The sequence below is a fragment of the Drosophila biarmipes genome, chromosome X, assembly GCF_025231255.1.
Source record: "Drosophila biarmipes strain raj3 chromosome X, RU_DBia_V1.1, whole genome shotgun sequence".
NCBI lineage: Eukaryota > Metazoa > Arthropoda > Insecta > Diptera > Drosophilidae > Drosophila > Drosophila biarmipes.
In genome coordinates this window covers 4289831-4308585 of record NC_066611.1, presented here as the reverse complement: position 1 = coordinate 4308585, position 18755 = coordinate 4289831, and the positions used below count along the sequence as shown (strand labels likewise).

Here is an 18755-nt window from a genome sequence, read left to right as displayed (position 1 = left end):
CTAGCAAGTACTTCAGAAGCATGGCCTAAGCATCAGCCAGACCAAATGCCAGTTTGGGCAATTTCAAGTAAAATTTCTGAGCTGTACGATCAACGAGTTTGGAGTTAAACCACCCACCGTACGCAGAGATGCCATTCTTAATTATGCACGTCCTGAAACCATAAGCCAACTTGGTCGATTTTTGGGCGTTATAAATACTATCGCAGATGTTTGGCTCGATCATCACACATAAGTAAAAGCTCCGCTCACTGAGTGTCTTAAGGATGTCAAGAAAAACGACCAACGTAAAATTGAATTGAATTGAATGGACACCAGAGCTTTTGCACGACTATTTTGCATGTGAAAGGATCCTCTCTCTTTTTCAAGAACATGCTTTATAACAATGCCGACTACCATAAAATTATCGCAAATTGAAGAGGAGCCAGCGTCAGATCCTGAACTGGTACACCTTTTGCAGGGAACACATCATTAAAACTTCAAAGGGTTCGATGTACCCAATTCCCTGCGCAATGCTGTGTTTTCGTTCATTCATGGTTTGTCCCATCCCAGTGCTCGGTCAACGGATCGTCAAGAACGCCAAAAGTTCGTATGACCTTCGATGAATAAAGATGTCCTTGAATGGTGCAGAGTTTGCCAAACTTGCCAGCGCTCTAAGATCCACAAACACAACCACCTCTCACCAGAAAAGATCACCTTGACATTGTAGTTGTGCCATTACAACAGAACTCTCCGTACTGCCTGACGATGATTGATAGATTTACGTGATGGCCAGAAGCTGTACCTCTTTCAAATACTACTGCTGAGACAATAGCCACGGCGTTCTGGACTCACTGGATATCTCGATTTGGGTCTCCAAAACCGATAACTCGGATCAAGGAACACAATTTGAGTCAGCAGTTTTCAGATATCTCGCTAATCTGGTTGGAAGTAAGCACATACACACGACGGCCTACCACCCCCAGTCAAACGGACTCATAGAGAGGAGGCACAGATCCTTTAAGTCATCTTTGATGTTTCAACTGTTTCAAGGAGGACATCAAATCTTCCGCTTCAGAAATGGTATACGGAACACCTATTCGACTACCAAAAATGGGTTTTTCACCGACTTGGATAATCCAGTTGACCCCACCTCCTTTCTGAGTATCTTTCGAGAGCACATGAAAGAAGTGCGACCGACTCCAACAGCTCATCATACCAAGCAAAAGATGTTCCTCTTAAAGGGGATCGACAAATGTACGCACGTGTTTCTCCGTACTGACGCAGCGAACAGCCTCCAAAAGCCCCTTTCACTGGACCTCATAAGACTATCAGACGCGGAAACGATCGTGCTTTCATTATTAGACTCAAAGGCCATGTGACTGCAGTATCAGTTGATCGTCTCAAACCAGCATTTTTAGTAAAGGACGACCGCTAGTTGGATTCAGAAGAAGCAAGCCCTAGACTGACCAGGTCATATGCGAGAAGCCATCGAGTTCAATTTTCAAACAAGGATTCGTAACGCATTCCCTGGAGGCGGAGTACTGTGGCAACCCAATACCGAAGTGGCAACTCTGGCAGAAGTTATCGGCTAGCATCAGCGAGTGACAACGTGAATTAATAATATTAATAACCTTTGTTTCTTAATCGATCAATAAACTTTAATGGCAAACACGCTTCGCCGTACATTCACTGGCGGCGGAGCCACCTATGGCCAGCTGTGGGAACTATGTTATTTAATTATGCCAGCTGATCGACAACCTGTTAGCAGCCATCTCGTTCGCACGCCAATCTGTCGAATTTCTTACAATAAGCCAAAAAAGGAGAGAGCGGGAGAGAGCAAAAGCGGTGAGGCGGGGAGATGCTCTCCTTCACTTGTACACTAGAAAAAATATCGGGCATCATCATTTATTTAAGAGCTACAATTCATGGAAAAAAGATGTGGATAACGCAAATTAAATAAACTATATTAAATTATATTTTAAAATTCTTGGATATATTTGTATTAATATTTTTAATAAATATATTTATATTTTATAGGTATAACTTCATTGATTAAGGGTAAAATTAACCATTTTTTGAAGTGCATAATTGTAAATTAAATACAAGCAAGTATAAAAAAGATTTGCATGCTTTTAATATTAAACAATTCAGTAATAAACGCATTTTGCAATATGCGGTTGTTTTATTTTTTTGCTAACCCCTTCTTTTAATTTTGAGGAGAATTCCGAAACGGCTGGCGTTATTTCGGCCAGTGCACCGCCACCCATCCCACTCCCACTCGCTGGCAGTCCGAATAAACAAACGATTGTCGCCGCTTGCCGGTCGTCAGTCGTGAATTTTTCGTGGAGCGATTAACACACAGTGATCACAGATCGCCAAAGGCTAACAGGCCCAGAATCCGACCGCATCCGCATCCTCGGCGAACATTAAATAAACACATCGCTGGCCCAATGCAGGCTCCCAAAATAAATCATTAAGATCAAGAACAGGCAACTACGTGTGTGTTTCCCCACTTTTTTCCGCTTGTTTTGCCCAGTTTTTGACCGACTTCTGGGACCAGAATAACACCAGCAGGACGGACATGGATGCCGAGGTGCGTAATTAAATTGCAATCGTTTAATTTAAGACACATGCCCAAAAAGAAAACCCAAAACGCAAAAGTGAAACCCACACAAAAGCAGAAACAGGGCCGGCCAAAAGCTGAAAATTACGACGCACAACAAAACGAGTTAATTTTGCCGGTTGTCAAACAACAACAAAACTGAAATTCGAAAACCCAAGCCGAAGGCACAGACTACTTCTTTTGGTGAACACAAAAAATTCAAGTGCAAAGTCAGAAAAAGAAAAATCAGAAAATCTTGCAAGACAGCTGTTGCATTTTTCTTGGCCAAAACTGCGGGGCGGGCAGAGTTTTTTCAGGGGGGTGTTTAACAGAGATAAGCGCGTTTAATAGCAGCAATTTAAAAATGGAATGTGGTAAAATAATATTAATGGAAACTCATTAGGTATGCAAACAGTTGTATAAACATCGGAATGATGCGAATGACTGGGAAGTTTGGTTATAAAGGGGGTAACATTAAAGATACTGTATTTGTAATAAGTAAATAATTTGCAAATTATAAATAAGTAAATAAAATATCACTGAGTATTGTATTGTATAATGTATTTATAATAAATACATTATTTGTAATTAAAAATATCTATTCATATCATTGAAAATGAATATGAGCCTTTCGATATTTTTATTGGATCTTGTTGTCACTTCTCTCCAATCAAACCTTTGTTTAAACTCCAAATGGCACTTAACTATCTTCATTAAAATCAAATAAATTAAGGACCATATACGACTTAATTTCTGTTATCAATATCAACCTATAAGCCTGTAGTTTCGGCCTCAACTTCCGTTGGATGGAACGATTGATTACTGCGAAATGCCAGCTTATCTTTCGGCTTGGATTTATGGAAGTGCTGTCACTTATCGTCAATGGGAGATTGCCAATGATTTATGGCCTCGAACGAAAAACCCCCTTTAGCACACACCCCTGCATTTCGAATAGGTACGCCTGAGGTGTTTGGACTTTTTGCCGCTTGAAAATGCAAATAATGGAACCTGAAAATTCGCACACTTCTATGCATTTGCCTGATCAAGGTCAGAACTTGTTCTGGATTTTACATCTATCTCTATCTGTGCGTTCTTACACTGAGCTAAACACTCGAAGCAAGGCTAAATGCTATAAAGTGGAAATAAATTACTTAAATAAATTAAAAATGTTCGTTGCTGAAATAAAATTATTACAAATAAGACAAATCAATGAATGTCGCACAAGCAAACATCGCATTTCATGGAACGTTTTTTTCCAAATGCATTCGTGTGGCGGACAAAAGCTTTGCCAATAAAGGCCAATCAAGGTTCCCTTTGAGCTTGCCAGATTTCCGGCAACATTAATAAAAGAGAAATTAAACATTTGTGTGTTGCTCCCAAGTGCAGTGAACCCTCGACGGAGCGACAGGCCGCCCAGAGCAGGCCCCCACGCACCGACGGCGGTGGAAAATTTTCCACTCGAAGATATTGCTCAATTCAAGAAGCAAAAAAGTGAAAAAACACACAAGAAGAAGGGAAATGAGACCGCACATAAATAATATCAGTGCGGCCCTCTTGACAGCTTGCCAATGGGGCTGCCGTGGGCCAGGGGGTGTTTTGGGGGTGCCAGGGGTGGACCACACCACGCACTTGAAGATTGTTCTATCTGGTGTTATCTGTCATCAATTGACGGCATGCCAGTCTGCTTGTCCACGGAAAGAGTCTGGTCTAGATTAAAGTTGAAGCTGTTCAAGGGCAAGGTGGCGCCCACCCCTTTCCCCTTTCGCTTTCCCCTGCCCACGCCCATGGCCCACCTCATTAGTTGTTGCTCATTTAATTAGTGACAGGACCCAAAAAACATTGTCACCACTTTTTATACCCTAAAACGGGCAACTAAAATAATAAAGAAATAAAATCATAAAGAATGTAATAACTAATGGAATATTTAATAAGTTCTTGTGAAATTAGTTCCTTATTTTGACATAGCAATCCCAAGATGGGATGTTAAATAAGAGCATTTTAAATCAAAAATCAGCTCATTAAGATCCACAGAGCGGCCGTAGGGAATGTATTACCAAATAATTCAAAACTAATTTCACAATCCCAATACCTGGTCGGCAGTGTAGGACCATAACAACTTATACTTTGTCTTAACTACTTTAACTGCCGATAAGCAGCGGAATTAATTGTCTAGATTTACACAAGGTTTCGGGCGAACTATGTGGAGTACCCTTTTAAATATCACGTATACGTCAGGGGCGCCATGTCCTCCAGTTGATTGCGTATACCACATGTGGGACGATAATCTAAACGAGCTTTTGAGAGGGGAGACGAGAGGCGAATGATACGCAGCGAAAGCAAAATCAGTTTGGCGATAAGTAACTCGTTATTTACGACACTTGAGACTCACTTGAACCCCTTCGTAGATATATGTCCTATATGGTATGTGTGTCTGAAATGTAGCTGGCAACAGGGATTGAAAATCGAAGCTGTGACACTCCCGTCAACTTCACTTGTAGTCCAACTGACAAAGCGGACCGTAAATCACTCGCCATCTATCTCAGTTAATGCATCATATGTTCAATATTGCAGTCATAACTCGTTGATAACAACTTATTGACGACGATTTAAATATTGTGAATGAACGTGGGTTTTTCCAATACCATTGAGAAGTGGCTTATCAAATAGGTAACGAAGAACGAAAAACGTGACGGTGTTTTGTTACAAGGCACGAATTGATAGAATATTCTGTAAATGAGGCAAGCCCGCAAGCAGGTTTCTCCCTTTAATTTATTATTAATTACCTTTATAAGAACATGATATTATTTTGAATTTTCAAGTATTTTTGTTCAGTTTTGTCTTTCTTTCTTATTCAAAATCGTCATTGGAGTTTCGACATCGCACAGGTGCTAATGTTTCATTACAATGTTAACGCACTTCCGAGATTATCTGCAAATTTCAATTAGACCCATTGAACTCTGATGCTCGAGGCAGACACGTGCATGTGTATAGATACAGATATCGTTGGGCTGTTGGCAAACGTTCGGGTGTCATCGAAAGGCCACTATCTAGCCGACACTATATATAGATAAAGATATAGATAGCACTTAATTTGCTTTGTATTTGGCTTTTATGAATCCGTTTAATTGGCTTTGATTTAGTTTGCGGCCTTATTTATGGCCCTAACTAACCCGAAACATGGGCACTCTTATCACTGATGGAGAGAACTTTTCCATCTGTCGGCCAGCGCTGGAAACCCCCGATTAAATTTATTGCAGTATACTTAATTGTCCAGTCATGTGGAATTAAATGTGCACGAGTTGATCTGTGATTCCCCGGATAAGATCTCCGTCTGTGAACTTGATCATGGAGACTGACAGGCGGAAACACTCGAGAGGCTTGCGTTTTTATCGGCCAATTGAAAGCCATCAACAATCGAGGAAAACTAACCACAAATGGCGTTTGCCTCTCTATATATTCCTACTTCATTTATAAGCTATTGTTTTTTATTATTTTCGTCCCCTTGCAACACTGAAAACAATCACCCTAAAGGCGCCAAAAAATCAGACTGTAGCAGTTCCAAAACAGGAATCTGTGCAGGAAGGAGCGGCAGGCGACACAGCAGGTGGAGCAGCCAAGGTGGCCGGGAAAGTGGCTCACGATGCGGACTACCATCCTCCTACAAGGTACGGCTGCTTGTGGAAAACCCTCGATTTTACTGTGCCACCCTCAACTGCTTGCTCCTCGTAACCAACCTAATAAACCTACCCCAAACCAAACCTGCAAAATACATCACAACTAACTGAAGCCTCCGCTCTACTAACCTTCGCCCTAAGTCTAACCACATGCTTTAGCCCTAAGATAAAATAACAAACTCTAACGTTTATTTACTAGTTTAAACTTAAGCTGACCCCTCAATTAATTACCCAAATCCTACGCATGTCCAGAATTCCTGCTTAAACTAACTAACCCAGCTTTCGAAAACAAACCTGCTTAAACCGATCCCGACTCCCAGCTTTAAACCAACTAACTCCACTACTGACAACCACAACAAAAAAAAAAACAGAAATTAACCACGTTCCTGCAAAGAAAACCAACATCGTGCAACCCTTAACCTAAAAACTACCCTGCAAAATCCCAGCTTCGAACTATCCATCAATATGTAACGCAACTATAACCGACAGCTCCCTACTAACATTTATCCCAGTGGTACCTATCCCATGGAAAACCTATGAAAACCAAACCAATATTGGGAGTCCCGCAATCCAATGCCTACACCTCACCCCAGACGATCAATAAAAGTCGTCCTATAACCCATCTGATGCAACCCTTGAAAAGATCCTGAATCCCAAGCGAAGTTGTAACCCACTAACAGTGATCCCAAAGATCCTGCGAAACCAACGATATCAACCCATCAGTGGACAATGCCTAACCCAGTTCCCCCATCAAAAACCCCGAGTCCAACGATGATCTGTGCTCCTGTAATTCAAGCTACCTCGAGACGATCGTGCACCTGTTCAAGGGCAACATTGGACCCGGTCTGTTCGCCATGGGGGACGCCTTCAAGAACGGAGGTCTACTGGTGGCCCCACTCCTGACCATAGTGATAGCGGTGGTGTCCATCCACTGCCAACATGTCCTGGTGACCTGCTCCAAGAAGATGCGGGACCTCAAGGGAGAGTCTGTGTGTGCGGACTACGCGCAGACGGTGGAGCAGTGCTTCGAGAATGGTCCACCAAAGTTGAGGGGCTGGTCCCGAACGATGGGTCGTCTGGTGGACATATTCATCTGTGTGACCCAGCTGGGCTTCTGTTGCATCTACTTTGTGTTCATCAGCACGAACCTGAAGCAGGTGAGTTTAGGGAGACTGCGGAGGGGATAGGCGGAAACTGAAGATGGGTTACATTTCCGAAGATCCTGCAAGCCTACGACATTGACATGAACGTCCACCTGGTGATGCTGCTGGCCTTTGTGCCCGTGCTCCTGAGTTCCCTGATCACGAACCTGAAGTGGCTCACCCCCGTCTCGATGTTCGCCAACATCTGCATGATCCTGGGACTGGCCATCACCCTGTACTATGCCCTCAAGGACGGACTGCCGGAGGTGGAGGAACGCGCCCTCTGGACGAACGGCTCCCAGCTGGCCCTCTTCTTCGGCACCGCCATCTTTGCCTTCGAGGGCATTGCCCTGGTGATGCCGCTGAAGAACGCCATGCGAAAGCCACACCAGTTCGAGCGACCCCTGGGAGTGCTCAATGTGGGCATGTTCCTCGTCTCCGTCATGTTCATGTTCGCCGGCTCCGTGGGCTATATGAAGTGGGGTGAGCAGGTCGGAGGCAGTTTGACGCTCAATCTGGGTGATACCATGTGAGTGAGGGTGCCTAGGGCTTGGTACTTAGATCATTCGATTCTATGGAGCTCTCCATCATCCACAGCCTGGCCCAGTGCGTCAAGCTGATGGTCTCCGCTGGAGTTCTTCTCGGCTATCCGCTGCAGTTCTTCGTGGCCATCCAGATCATGTGGCCCAGTGCCAAGCAAATGTGCGGCATTGAAGGACGATCGCTGATCGGCGAGCTGGGCTTCCGCACCTTTATGGTCCTGGTGACTCGTAAGTATCCGCCATGAAGGACCATTTTGAGACGGGGAAACTCACAAGGCTCTCCTGCAGTTGCCATCGCGGAAATGGTTCCGGCCCTGGGACTTTTTATCTCGCTCATTGGAGCACTATGCTCCACGGCCTTGGCCTTGGTCTTTCCACCCGTCATCGAGCTGATCGCCAGGAGTGAGCTCAACAAAGGACCGGGCCTCTGGATTTGCGTGAAGAACCTCGTCATCCTGGTGATGGCGTTGCTGGGCTTCTTCACCGGTTCCTACGAGAGTCTCAAGCAAATTGTTAAGCACTTCGGGGAGGAGGAAGTGCACTGAGGAGTAACTTTCCTTCAGGAGATATTCTCTAATATAATAATAATAAGTACCCGTGAGAGGAGTAGAGCTTAACCTCGCTGAAGAAAACTATTGTAATGTCAAATATCAGAGGACCTTTCAAAATAAGTTTCGAACTACCCAGAAGGCTTCACAACAAATAAAGGGACAAAGGGATCATCAAAGATAATTCGCCCGTCCTGACAAGAAATCAACAGAATATATTTAATATGACCATCCCAAATTTGGCAACTATTATTTATGAACGCCAGATATCAAAATGTTAATTGGAAAAGATGAGGAGACAGTTAAGTGCCTAAATCGAACAATACAGGAATAAGAAGCTGAAGATCAGCAGTATCAAAAATCGATAGGCGATCAAACCTCAATATCAAAGCTTTAGTTAACGATAATAAAAAATTTAACCGCAAGCCATAACAAATAATGTAAGCAGAATCACCAAAAAACAATGCAACATTGAGAGATTACTTCACTTTCTTAGAAGTATTTTCAACATATCACAATTAAAAAACATTATGGATAAATGTAATATGTAACTACTTTAAATCCTTAATCCATACATCAAAACATAACATGTTTGCGAATTTATTATCAAAAAATAGCCATATACATAAATATATAGATCTAAGTGCCTTTTTTTGTGTCTTAGTAAGCGTGCAGCGCATTTTACTTATTATAATTGATTTTTTTTATAGATATTAAGTGAGAATAAACGATGCGACGTTCGTTTTGACGTCATCGCAAAATGACATGAACTTGACAGATGTGATTTTTGGGGTTTCAAGTACTTAATATAACAATGCTCTGGATTATACTAGAATATTTGGGGAGAAAAAATATCAACATTTTAGATATACGAAAATATTAAAAACCATGAAATATTGATAAGGCGCCCTTCTCTGCGCTTCTCAAGGAACCCACATAAGTCAATTGATCCAAATCAGCCAAATCATGCTTCATCACGTTACAATCTGAATCACAAATAATATGCATGTTTTTGCGGCAAAAAACGTGCGAATATAGTTATAAAACAAATGAGACGAATACAAATAAAGCTGCGAAACGGGTTCTTCGAATTCTATTAAGCTGGCGGCGATTATAATTTCGCTTTAGTGCTTCCAATAAGTTTTGACATTGACCTCGTTTCGAAAGAATCCATATATTGTACCCCGATTGACATCGCATTTTTACTTTCGCTTTCATCTGGAGGAATCTGGTTGAGCGCCATACCGGGAATCGTATCTCGTGTTCTATCTCCCTCTATGGGAAGTACACTAATCTAATCCGATCCGAACCAAATCAATCTAATCGAAACCGTTTTGCCAACGGCCTTCAACCCGAACGATGAATGGAACTGCGGGCAATGTCGTTGGATATGCATAGCGGAGGTGAGGGGCGTCCGAGAAGGGTTCCAATAGAACGTAAAGATGATAGATCATGTAAACATAAATATGTTTTTAACTATTATTTTCATATGTTTTATATGGTGACTATCTCGCGCGATCTAAAAGATGTGTTAACCCTTGGCGGCGTCCCTGCCGTTTGTTATGCATTTGTTTTTAGTACGCCTTATATAATCCAATTGCTGAATTCCGTAAACATCGATCGATCGATCGACCGGTTGATTGGAAGAAGTGAGATGCAGCAGCCGACCGGAGAACTTTGATTCCGTGCAATTCATTTTACTGGCGCTTCTTCAATCAAGGCGGTAAATTTCCGTGCGTCTTCGATTGGCTGGCCCAGGGGCTGCAGGGGGTTAAGGCAAAGGTGTAACGATCACGAATGCGGTGCGCTTTACGATATATGGTGCTCGGAGTACTCATGCTACGCTCAAGAATTCGATGCGATGGGCACGTGCGGGCTTCAAATCAAGTCGAAACCCGAATTCCGGGACGCGGCCGGATCCTTGAACCTGATCGAACCACTTCCTGCCGGTGGAAACCCCCGGGCACAGCCCTTTTTTATACTATACATGCATCTCAGTACCCATGTCATGACGCAATCGGCGTTACGAATCCGGCATTGTACTCTTAAAATACACTTGAATAGCCGACAGGGGAAAAATAAATAAATTAACTATCTTTGAATGATGAATGACAACGTTTTACAGCCCATAAACGTACGTCGAAGGCGTACCTATAAGCAAATGGAAAACGGTTTCGTTTTTACGAATTTATCAAAATATGAAGAGGGCAGTAAACTCGGCTACTGATCAACATTTTTCTTAAGTAACGAAGTTAGTTTGTGTTACTTTATTTATAAATATACTTAATCATAACTAATTACTTCTGGTAAATCACGTGCCACAAAACAATATACCATTAATTTCTGTACAAATTCCCATTAGGTTTTATGTAATTTCCGAACGTAAATAGTAAATAAACTAACATTGCATGACGACCATATACATATTGAAAGTAGAGCAGTAAGTTTTGTGGTTTTTGTTAATGAATACAATAATAATTAAATTAATGACCTCTATTAAGATGTTTTAGAAATGATAATATGACACAAAGTATTTTTTATAGATTAGTTAGGCGTTTTCAGCTACATCAGTTAATGCACAAAATCACTTGAACTTTAGTTGCACATTATAAACTGAGTGACTACAGTTCTGCCTAGCCAGGTACTAGCTCTATAAAAACAGAAGGGTAAGTTGAATGCAGATTTTTCCGGTAATCTCTGTGTAACATGCAGCATTAATTGCTTTGACAATTAGCATACTTATATAAGCGACTCGAACAGGGAGGGAAATTAAAAAATAATTGATTTGACAAAAGAAATTAGCAACTTTTAACAGGCGTAAGGAAATTTATTATTTTTAGGCAAATTAATTTGCATTTATTAAAAACAAAGCAATTTAATTAGTTTGCATTAAATAGATTTACTTTGCTGGTTCAATCTGTATCTTTCCGAAATGTTGGCTCTAAAATAAAATGGGTTTTTAGGGGGTTTTTCACTACATTCCCTTTGTTGAGCTGGGAATACTAATTGTTCATTAGACTTTCGATTGTTTTCGGTGCTTTATTTTGCTCAGCTCGTTAATAGTCTGAGCTGTTAGATAAAGTGCTTTAGTCTAGGAACTAGAATGGTTCGGTGATCCATGACGAAGCCGGGCTCATCTTATCGTTTATCGATGAGTGGCTGCCTGCTATTTTCCACCTCCCTTCGGCTCAATGCATTTCCACTGTAATTTTCCACTCACCAGTGACAGGTCCTCGAGGGAAAGTGAGTTCGAAATCACGCTGAGTCACCAGACCAGTTGCAAATAAGGCTTTCGAAACAATTATCAATAATAGGATCGGAATAGATCTCACACTCCCGCAGTCTCCCACGCAGCTTAACCCCTTATGTGCTGTGAAGTATTTGATTTGGCCATGATGCTTTCAAATAAATAATTTTTTCTAGTTAGTAGAGTTAGGGATTTTCTATCAATTATATTTTTGTAAATTTAAATTAAATTTCAAATTAAATTTTTAGTATTTTAGAATTTAACCCCTTGCCATTTTACCATGTACCATCCTGTAATGTTAAAAATTATATCGAAAATAAGGGTTTACTTTTTTCTAATATCAATTTTTGTGAACAATTTGTTAAAAACTAGTATGCTTAAATAAAGTTATAAGAATTTTTTTAAATTAGTGAGAATTTAGAGATGTACTGTTTAATTTAGATTGCAATATTCAATATTTTTTAACCTTTTGCCAAGGTAAAACCGCGCTTTCAAGCCACGAGCTTCTTGTAAAGCAATAAAAAGTGCATTTTATTGGAAATGCAGTCGAGTGCGGGGCACACTTTTGGAACGAGTGCCGGGGGTTAACGCTATGCGCATTTTTGCAGTGCTCACACAGACAGACGCCCGCTCTTTATTTTTCTATTTTTCGATTTTCGCTTTCCGACTTTTGCCTTTTGCAATTTTGCTGTTCGCTTCTGTTGGCCAACTCGAGCATTGAGTCTGGCTTGAGTTCTTGCCGCGAGCGGTCCTACTTTGCTATTTGCCACCTTGCGATACCTCGGCGATACCCGGCGATACCTCGGCGATACCCATTCGCAGCCATCAACAGGTGAACCCCGCTGGCGGACTGAACAAATAGATATTTGATACGAATCGCCTATCGGTGTTTGGATTAATTAATGCTGCGGCATCTGTGCTCCAACGAAATGCGTCTGAATGGCAATGAAAGCGAGAAATGCACCACTCCCGCACTCCACTAATGCGAATAATTAAGTGCTGTGGCCTTGACGGGTTCATTTCCAACTTCCCGGTTGTTAACATGTTTTCTTAACCCAAGTGCCCGCGAGAATGCGCCAATAATTAGGTTTTGTTTCGAGTGTGTGCAACAACAAAGAGTGAATATTCAAATTAGACTCGAAGCTCGCAAAGCAGTGATCAGGGGATCTTAATTTACAATATTGTGCGATACATTGTGTGTTTGATATCAACAGGGCCGAATATGAAAAAGTATTGGCGGACCATCTGTAACATTTCCTTATTCATGAGATATATTACAAAGAGCAACATTGTAAAATCAAAATGATAATGGTGGCAAAGCTAGCTCCAGCACACCGAAGATTTACTACTCTTTTGAATTTTTTTAAAACTAAAATGCGACTTTACGTGCGGCTATACATTCTAATTTTAAAATATTAAACAGCAAAATACGTTAAAATAATATAAAAAAAATTGATTTCATTTTTTTCCTTTTTTTATAGGATCTATAGGCTAAAATCTATAAATTTGTAACTATAATGAAACAGACAGACTGGGCTGATCAAGAATATATGTGTATTTAACTCATTGCCAAAGTTGTGCTGCTCTTGCATATATATTTTAAATTTGCAAAGAAAAACCTCTGAATGAACAAAACTGTTTTCATCTTATTTTTGATTAGCTGTGACATTGATATGGGTCTAAAAGCGATTTGAATTATAATGAATTAAACGTACTTAATTGACATTCAGTGCTTTATTTGACTTAATTAACATGTTGGTCAATCCATTATCACGCGCCGGCGTTTTTATTGCTTTGAATTTCCGTTACTATTTTATTGACTGATTTTTGTAGAAAATCCTTGAAAAGGTAAACACATGAATAAATTACTCGGTTTAAAAAAGTAAGCTTTGAGGTCTCCCATGTTGATAGTATATTCGCTTTTCGAAAGTACTTGTAAAATATTTCCCTTACGACTTATAAATGTGTTCGGGCTATGAAGAGAGCTTTGAACTAACTTAATACGAAATTCTATTTCCTAGGTCTGTTTTTTCATTTAAGGTGTTTAACATAATCAATGTTTCACCCCATTGCACCTTCTGGGGTTAAAGCATCGGGATGGTGGGGAGAAAGATAATGCTAACTGTGTTTCATCCCTCTTTCTCTCACTCGATCACCGTTAAAGCTTTCTCAGGGACGAGGAACCGAGAAACCCAAAGTAACTCCAAAATTTTCCATTTAACCCGCAGCAACAGCAGCGCAGCGACCAAAAGGCGATCGAAGCAGCCGGCGAGATGGGCAGAACACTGGAAATAACCGGAAGGCAGCAGGAGAAGAGCCCGGAGAAGAGTCCGGAGAAGGGCCAGGAGAAGGGCGCCGATCCGGAGAACGGGGACCCGGTGCGCAGGCGCGGCCACGAGACCAGCGAGCTGGAGGCGGCCACCCATCTCTTCAAGGGGAGCGTGGGCGCAGGACTCTTCGCCATGGGCGACTGCTTCAAAAACGGCGGACTGGCTGGAGCCACCATCCTGCTGCCCATCATCGCGGTGATGTGCGTCCACTGCGAGCGCATGCTGATCCGCGGCTCCATTTTGGCCGTGGAACGGACGCCGGGCGTCGACTTCCTCGACTACCCGGAAACGGTGGAGAAGTGCTTCGAGCACGGGCCACGCCCTCTGCGGAAAATGTCGCGAGTCATGAAGCTCATCGTCGAGATGTTCCTCTGCGTCACGCAGTTCGGGTTCTGCGCCATCTACTTTGTCTTCATCACCGAGAACCTTCACCAGGTAAGGCTTTCTTTATTATGAGGTTCCCTTTCGATCACAAACTATTTCAATATTTTATAAAGTACCATTAAATAAACTTACCAGTAGCTTGAAATTACAAAAATATTTTTTAAATTGCTAGCAAGAAGGGTGGAGCCACTTTTATGTCTATACAGCAAGAATTGCCCTAGTTTTATGATGCGGTTGAATAAAAAAATATAATCATTTCAATTACCTAAAAAAAAGGGTGTACCATTATTTTCTTATATTCTAACTATAAAGGTTAAAAATTTAAAAATATTTTTACCCAGCGAAATAACTACTATTTACACATTAAATATTTTTACGCATTTTATTGTACGTTTTACAATTTTTAAATACAAATGTATTTGCAGGTCCTCCAGCAGAACGGCATCGAGATCAGCATGAGCATGGTGATGCTGATCACCCTACTGCCGGCGATGATTCCCTCGCTGATGACCAACCTCAAGTACATCTCGCCCGTATCGATGTTCGCCAACGTGGCCCTACTTTTCGGCCTGATCGCCACCCTGACCATCGCCTTTTCGGATGGACCGATGCCGTCGGTCGGGGACCGGAACCTCTTCACGGGAGGAGCTCAGCTTGCCCTCTTCTTCGGCACCGCCCTGTTCTCCTACGAGGGCATCGCCCTCATCCTGCCGCTCCGGAACTCCATGCGCCGGCCGGAGAACTTCAGCACCCGGTTCGGAGTCCTCAACACAACCATGTTCTTCACCACGGCCCTATTCATTTTCACCGGATTCGTCAGCTATGTGCGATGGGGCGAGGATGTCGCTGGCAGCATAACGCTAAATCTCGTGGTGGAGGAAGTGTAAGTAGAGCTGAATTTTGGACCTTCCTCACTGGATGAAATCTGTTAATTTTATAATTTATTGCAGATTTTCGCAGGTGGTGAAGGTAGTCGCCGCCTTGGGCGTGTTCCTTGGCTACCCCATCCAGTTCTTTGTGATGATCAAGATCCTCTGGCCGCCACTCAAGCGCTCCAACAACTGCGCCCAGAAGTATCCCATTACCATGCAGGTGTGCCTGCGTTTCGTGATGGTGATGATGACATGTAAGTCGATTTAAAGGGTCACAAATTGAGTTCTTTTTTATTTAACATCATCATAGAAGATATGGATTTTGTAGAAGGGATTTTGTTCTTATAGTCATTATCCACCCACATCTCAAAAATGATTCAAATCGGATCATTCATTAAAAAGTTATAAGCCAATAAAGTCGGAAACAGTCGATTTGCTGCATGCATATCCCCATCTCCCTCGCACTCCCTTGAGCTGGGTAGCGGGTATCTGCTACAGTATAAAAAAACCAACTCATTTTAATGTATTTAATATTCCCCGTTTCAGTTGGGGTTGCGCTGGTCGTTCCCAAGCTAAATCTGTTCATCTCGCTGATCGGGGCCCTCTGCTCCACCTGCCTGGCCTTCGTGATTCCGGTGCTGATCGACTTCGTGACGCGGGCGCCGGTGCCCAAGGGCCTGGGGGCGTGGTCCTACATCAAGAACATCCTTATCCTGACGGTGGCCGTGCTGGGAATTGTCACCGGGACCTACCAGAGCATCGTAGAGATCGTCAAGGAGTTTAAGTAGGCCTTAGTCGCTAGCAAGTATCTTTTTTGTACATAAATAATGCTGTCATTCCTGTAAAGCTCGATGTGAATGCGTTGCCCTATTGCTCTAATGTAAGCTTAACTCTATACCGTGTATTTTTTTTCATTTTTTTGTTGATAGTCTTAAGCCGTGCATTTGTATGTATGTATAGAAACGTTTATTGGCATTCTAAGCAAAAAAAAGCATAAAAGAAAACGATCTGTAGCAAAAACCGATTTTAATAAATGATTACCTATGTGGCTTTGATTATTTTAAAACCCTAGCCCGAAGTTAACTATCTTTAATATGTTATCGTCGATTTTATAAATATAGTGAGAATTATGTAAAGTATTAACTAGCTTTCAGCAAACAATGTTCAACATCGACTAGCCTTTAAGTGTCCTAAAATGTGAATATGCGCTTTTGAAAGCGTACAGATCAATAAAAACAACTACACAAAACATGATTTTTTAATCCAAAAAGTACTCACAAGTTGTGTTGAATTAATATTGGGTTTTTGAGCTTAATAATTTATTTTTTTAAGGTGGGCAGTATGTTTTCGTTGTGTTATGGAGTCTATACTTGACAAAAGTGGGCTTATCTTTCTACATTCCTGGTCCCGAGAGACTCTTCTCCATGAACTTCTTCTTGGCAAAGCAAATCCACCACTTGCTGGGCTTGTCATCGGGTGTGTTGAAGACTTTTTCCAGCAGCCGCGTGCCGGTCTCCTGGCGCAGTTGCAGGAAATACTGACGCATAGTCTCGGGGTCGTCGGGCCTGGCGTATATCGCGTTCAGGGGGAATCCCGGATCGCCGGGCAGATCGAACCGCGAGATGGCCAGGCTGTGGAGCTCCTGTCGGCCCTGTTCCTTGCTCGTGCAGCGCGCCAAGCGCTTCAAACATTCGCTTATGTACAGCGTTATGTAGATAAGCACCCGGTCCACTTCCGACTGCGATTAGATATGGTATGGGGGTTACTTAGGCGACGGAGTAAAAACAAAGAAACATTTCGTGGGTACATATTTAAAAACATTATTGAGATAATTCAAAAACGCTGGAGTTGAGGAGGTTCAAAATATATAATAGATAGAAACCTTTTTACTACATTTTTTGATAATTTATAAACTACTTTATTTATGTTTTTTCAATATTTTAATATAACAATTCTCTCTATTTTAAAGAAAAAAAAAAGTTGTTTAAATAAGTACAACCCTATATTTTTATATATATATAAAATATTTAAAAGTTAAGTTTAAAATGTTTTAAAAATTAGATTGCAAACATACACTTATTTTAATAATATTTCTACAATTTATTATCAACTTCTGGACGTCGATCATGGAATAAAAGGATTTCATTTACTATCTTTTACTATATTGTCTTCCACTTTGTTCCGACAATTTCTCAATCAACTTAATAATAATAACAATTAATATGTTTTTATCTCAGTACCCATTCCTTTGTTCAGTTACTTACCTTAACTTCGTATGTGCTGAAGAAAATGTTTGACTTCCAGTAGTACAGTGACTCATCGATGATATCGTTGGGAATATCAACGTTGGGCGCTGGTCCTCGGACTTGAGTGCGTAATGGCAGGATGGCCATATTGCCCACCGATCCTTGGAAGTCCTGGATCTCCGAGTGAAAGGCCTGGAGAAAACGAGAAGGCGGGTTGTAAGCTAATTTTTCAGCCAAGCATGACTCATTATTGTGTGTACTTATTTGCCAAAGTTACTCACCGGCATTTTTCTTATATTGTTTCTTCCTCAATTTCAAAGTCAAAGGAAAATAAAAATATATTTTTTATCAGTACTTCCTAGTGATGTGAAAACGTTATCTTTTTTGAAGTTGAACCAGCGAACCATCGGCGTTTTCCTACACTGGTACGTTTTGTGAGCACCAGAGCTTGCCACCATGGTTTGAGTCCGGGCATAAACATTTTTCGATGCTAACACAATTGCACTTGAGCTAAATATTAACCTATTTTTATGCTATAAGAAATGTACATTTAATAAAGCAATATTACCAATGAATTAATTAAGCTTAACATTTTTGATTTTCAACAATAGCAAACTTTAATGAAGAACCCAAGAAACAAACCCAAAAAAAATACTTACAAAATTACCAGACAAAAAAGCTAAAAAAATGTAGAAAAAAGAATCAGAAAGAAAAGCTTGGATTGAAAACTTATTGTAGTACGAAGTACAGGAGAAATCATTGCAATAGGCATACCAAATAGTCCTGGTCCTAGTCGCTAGATTTTGTAATAAGCCTAGCCTAATAATAAAAACTATCAAAAAGCCAACTAAAAAGTACATCAAGCCGTGAAATTTGAATTTTTTTAAGATTGTTGTAATATGCTTTATAATGAGTTAATTTAATCCCTTCTAAGAACACTTTAAACACCAATGCTATCATATCTTACCTTTAAATTACTTTTTATTGAATGTTTACACATGCCGCCATAACTAATTCTGTTTTAAATATCATACTTTTTAAAAAAGTCGGATTTGATGCAGCTTGGTATCAACTTAACTTATTGCAACAAAGAAATGTAAACCAACGAAATGGTAACTTTGTTTCTTCGCGATTCCAACCCATTCGGCTGTTTATCGCTTTAACTTTAATATTCTCCTTGCTTGTATTT

The 18755-nt window shown here is 41.1% G+C and overlaps 3 protein-coding genes and 1 long non-coding RNA gene across 5 annotated transcripts; 3 read left to right on the top strand and 1 right to left on the bottom strand.

Annotated features, from left to right (window-relative positions):
- The first annotated feature begins 2290 nt into the window (after nt 1-2290).
- On the top strand, nt 2291-9251 carry LOC108033169 (proton-coupled amino acid transporter 1). Its single transcript, XM_017107402.3, has 6 exons — nt 2291-2572; nt 6113-6246; nt 7052-7412; nt 7475-7926; nt 7995-8167; nt 8228-9251. The coding sequence occupies exons 1-6, from the start codon at nt 2561-2563 to the stop codon at nt 8482-8484; spliced, it is 1389 nt and encodes a 462-aa protein (XP_016962891.1). The 5' UTR covers nt 2291-2560; the 3' UTR covers nt 8485-9251.
- Nucleotides 9252-9500: 249 nt separating this feature from the next.
- On the top strand, nt 9501-10596 carry LOC127012499 (uncharacterized). The gene is made up of 2 exons (XR_007765993.1): nt 9501-9923; nt 10014-10596. It is a non-coding gene; the product is annotated as an uncharacterized LOC127012499 (long non-coding RNA).
- A 1824-nt stretch (nt 10597-12420) lies between these two features.
- On the top strand, nt 12421-16593 carry LOC108033188 (proton-coupled amino acid transporter-like protein CG1139). The gene is made up of 5 exons (XM_017107430.3): nt 12421-12566; nt 13963-14499; nt 14874-15331; nt 15399-15574; nt 15867-16593. The coding sequence occupies exons 2-5, from the start codon at nt 14008-14010 to the stop codon at nt 16106-16108; spliced, it is 1368 nt and encodes a 455-aa protein (XP_016962919.1). The 5' UTR covers nt 12421-12566; nt 13963-14007; the 3' UTR covers nt 16109-16593.
- Nucleotides 16594-16617: 24 nt separating this feature from the next.
- LOC108033189 (actin-related protein 2/3 complex subunit 3) lies at nt 16618-17984 on the bottom strand. 2 transcript variants are annotated; one of them, XM_017107431.3, is made up of 3 exons: nt 17848-17984; nt 17585-17758; nt 16618-17058 (listed from the first exon to the last, which is right to left on the bottom strand). In XM_017107431.3, the coding sequence occupies exons 1-3, from the start codon at nt 17851-17853 to the stop codon at nt 16714-16716; spliced, it is 525 nt and encodes a 174-aa protein (XP_016962920.1). In that variant the 5' UTR covers nt 17854-17984; the 3' UTR covers nt 16618-16713. The 2 variants fall into 2 exon arrangements, with proteins under 2 accessions (XP_016962920.1, XP_050746392.1); XM_050890435.1 differs by having other exon boundaries at nt 17585-17787; nt 17848-17933.
- Between the last annotated feature and the right edge of the window lie 771 nt (nt 17985-18755).

Bases quoted from the DNA above. Each gene is read 5' to 3' on its own strand.
- LOC108033169 (XM_017107402.3), top strand. The intron at 7,927-7,994 runs GTGAGTGAGGGT...CATCATCCACAG, and splicing joins CTCAATCTGGGTGATACCAT to CCTGGCCCAGTGCGTCAAGC. The intron at 8,168-8,227 runs GTAAGTATCCGC...GCTCTCCTGCAG, and splicing joins CTTTATGGTCCTGGTGACTC to TTGCCATCGCGGAAATGGTT.
- LOC108033188 (XM_017107430.3), top strand. From the start codon at position 14,008: ATGGGCAGAACACTGGAAATAACCGGAAGGCAGCAGGAGAAGAGCCCG. The intron at 14,500-14,873 runs GTAAGGCTTTCT...ATGTATTTGCAG, and splicing joins TCACCGAGAACCTTCACCAG to GTCCTCCAGCAGAACGGCAT. The intron at 15,332-15,398 runs GTAAGTAGAGCT...AATTTATTGCAG, and splicing joins AATCTCGTGGTGGAGGAAGT to ATTTTCGCAGGTGGTGAAGG.
- LOC108033189 (XM_017107431.3), bottom strand. The intron at 17,059-17,584 runs GTAAGTAACTGA...ATCTAATCGCAG, and splicing joins TCAGCACATACGAAGTTAAG to TCGGAAGTGGACCGGGTGCT.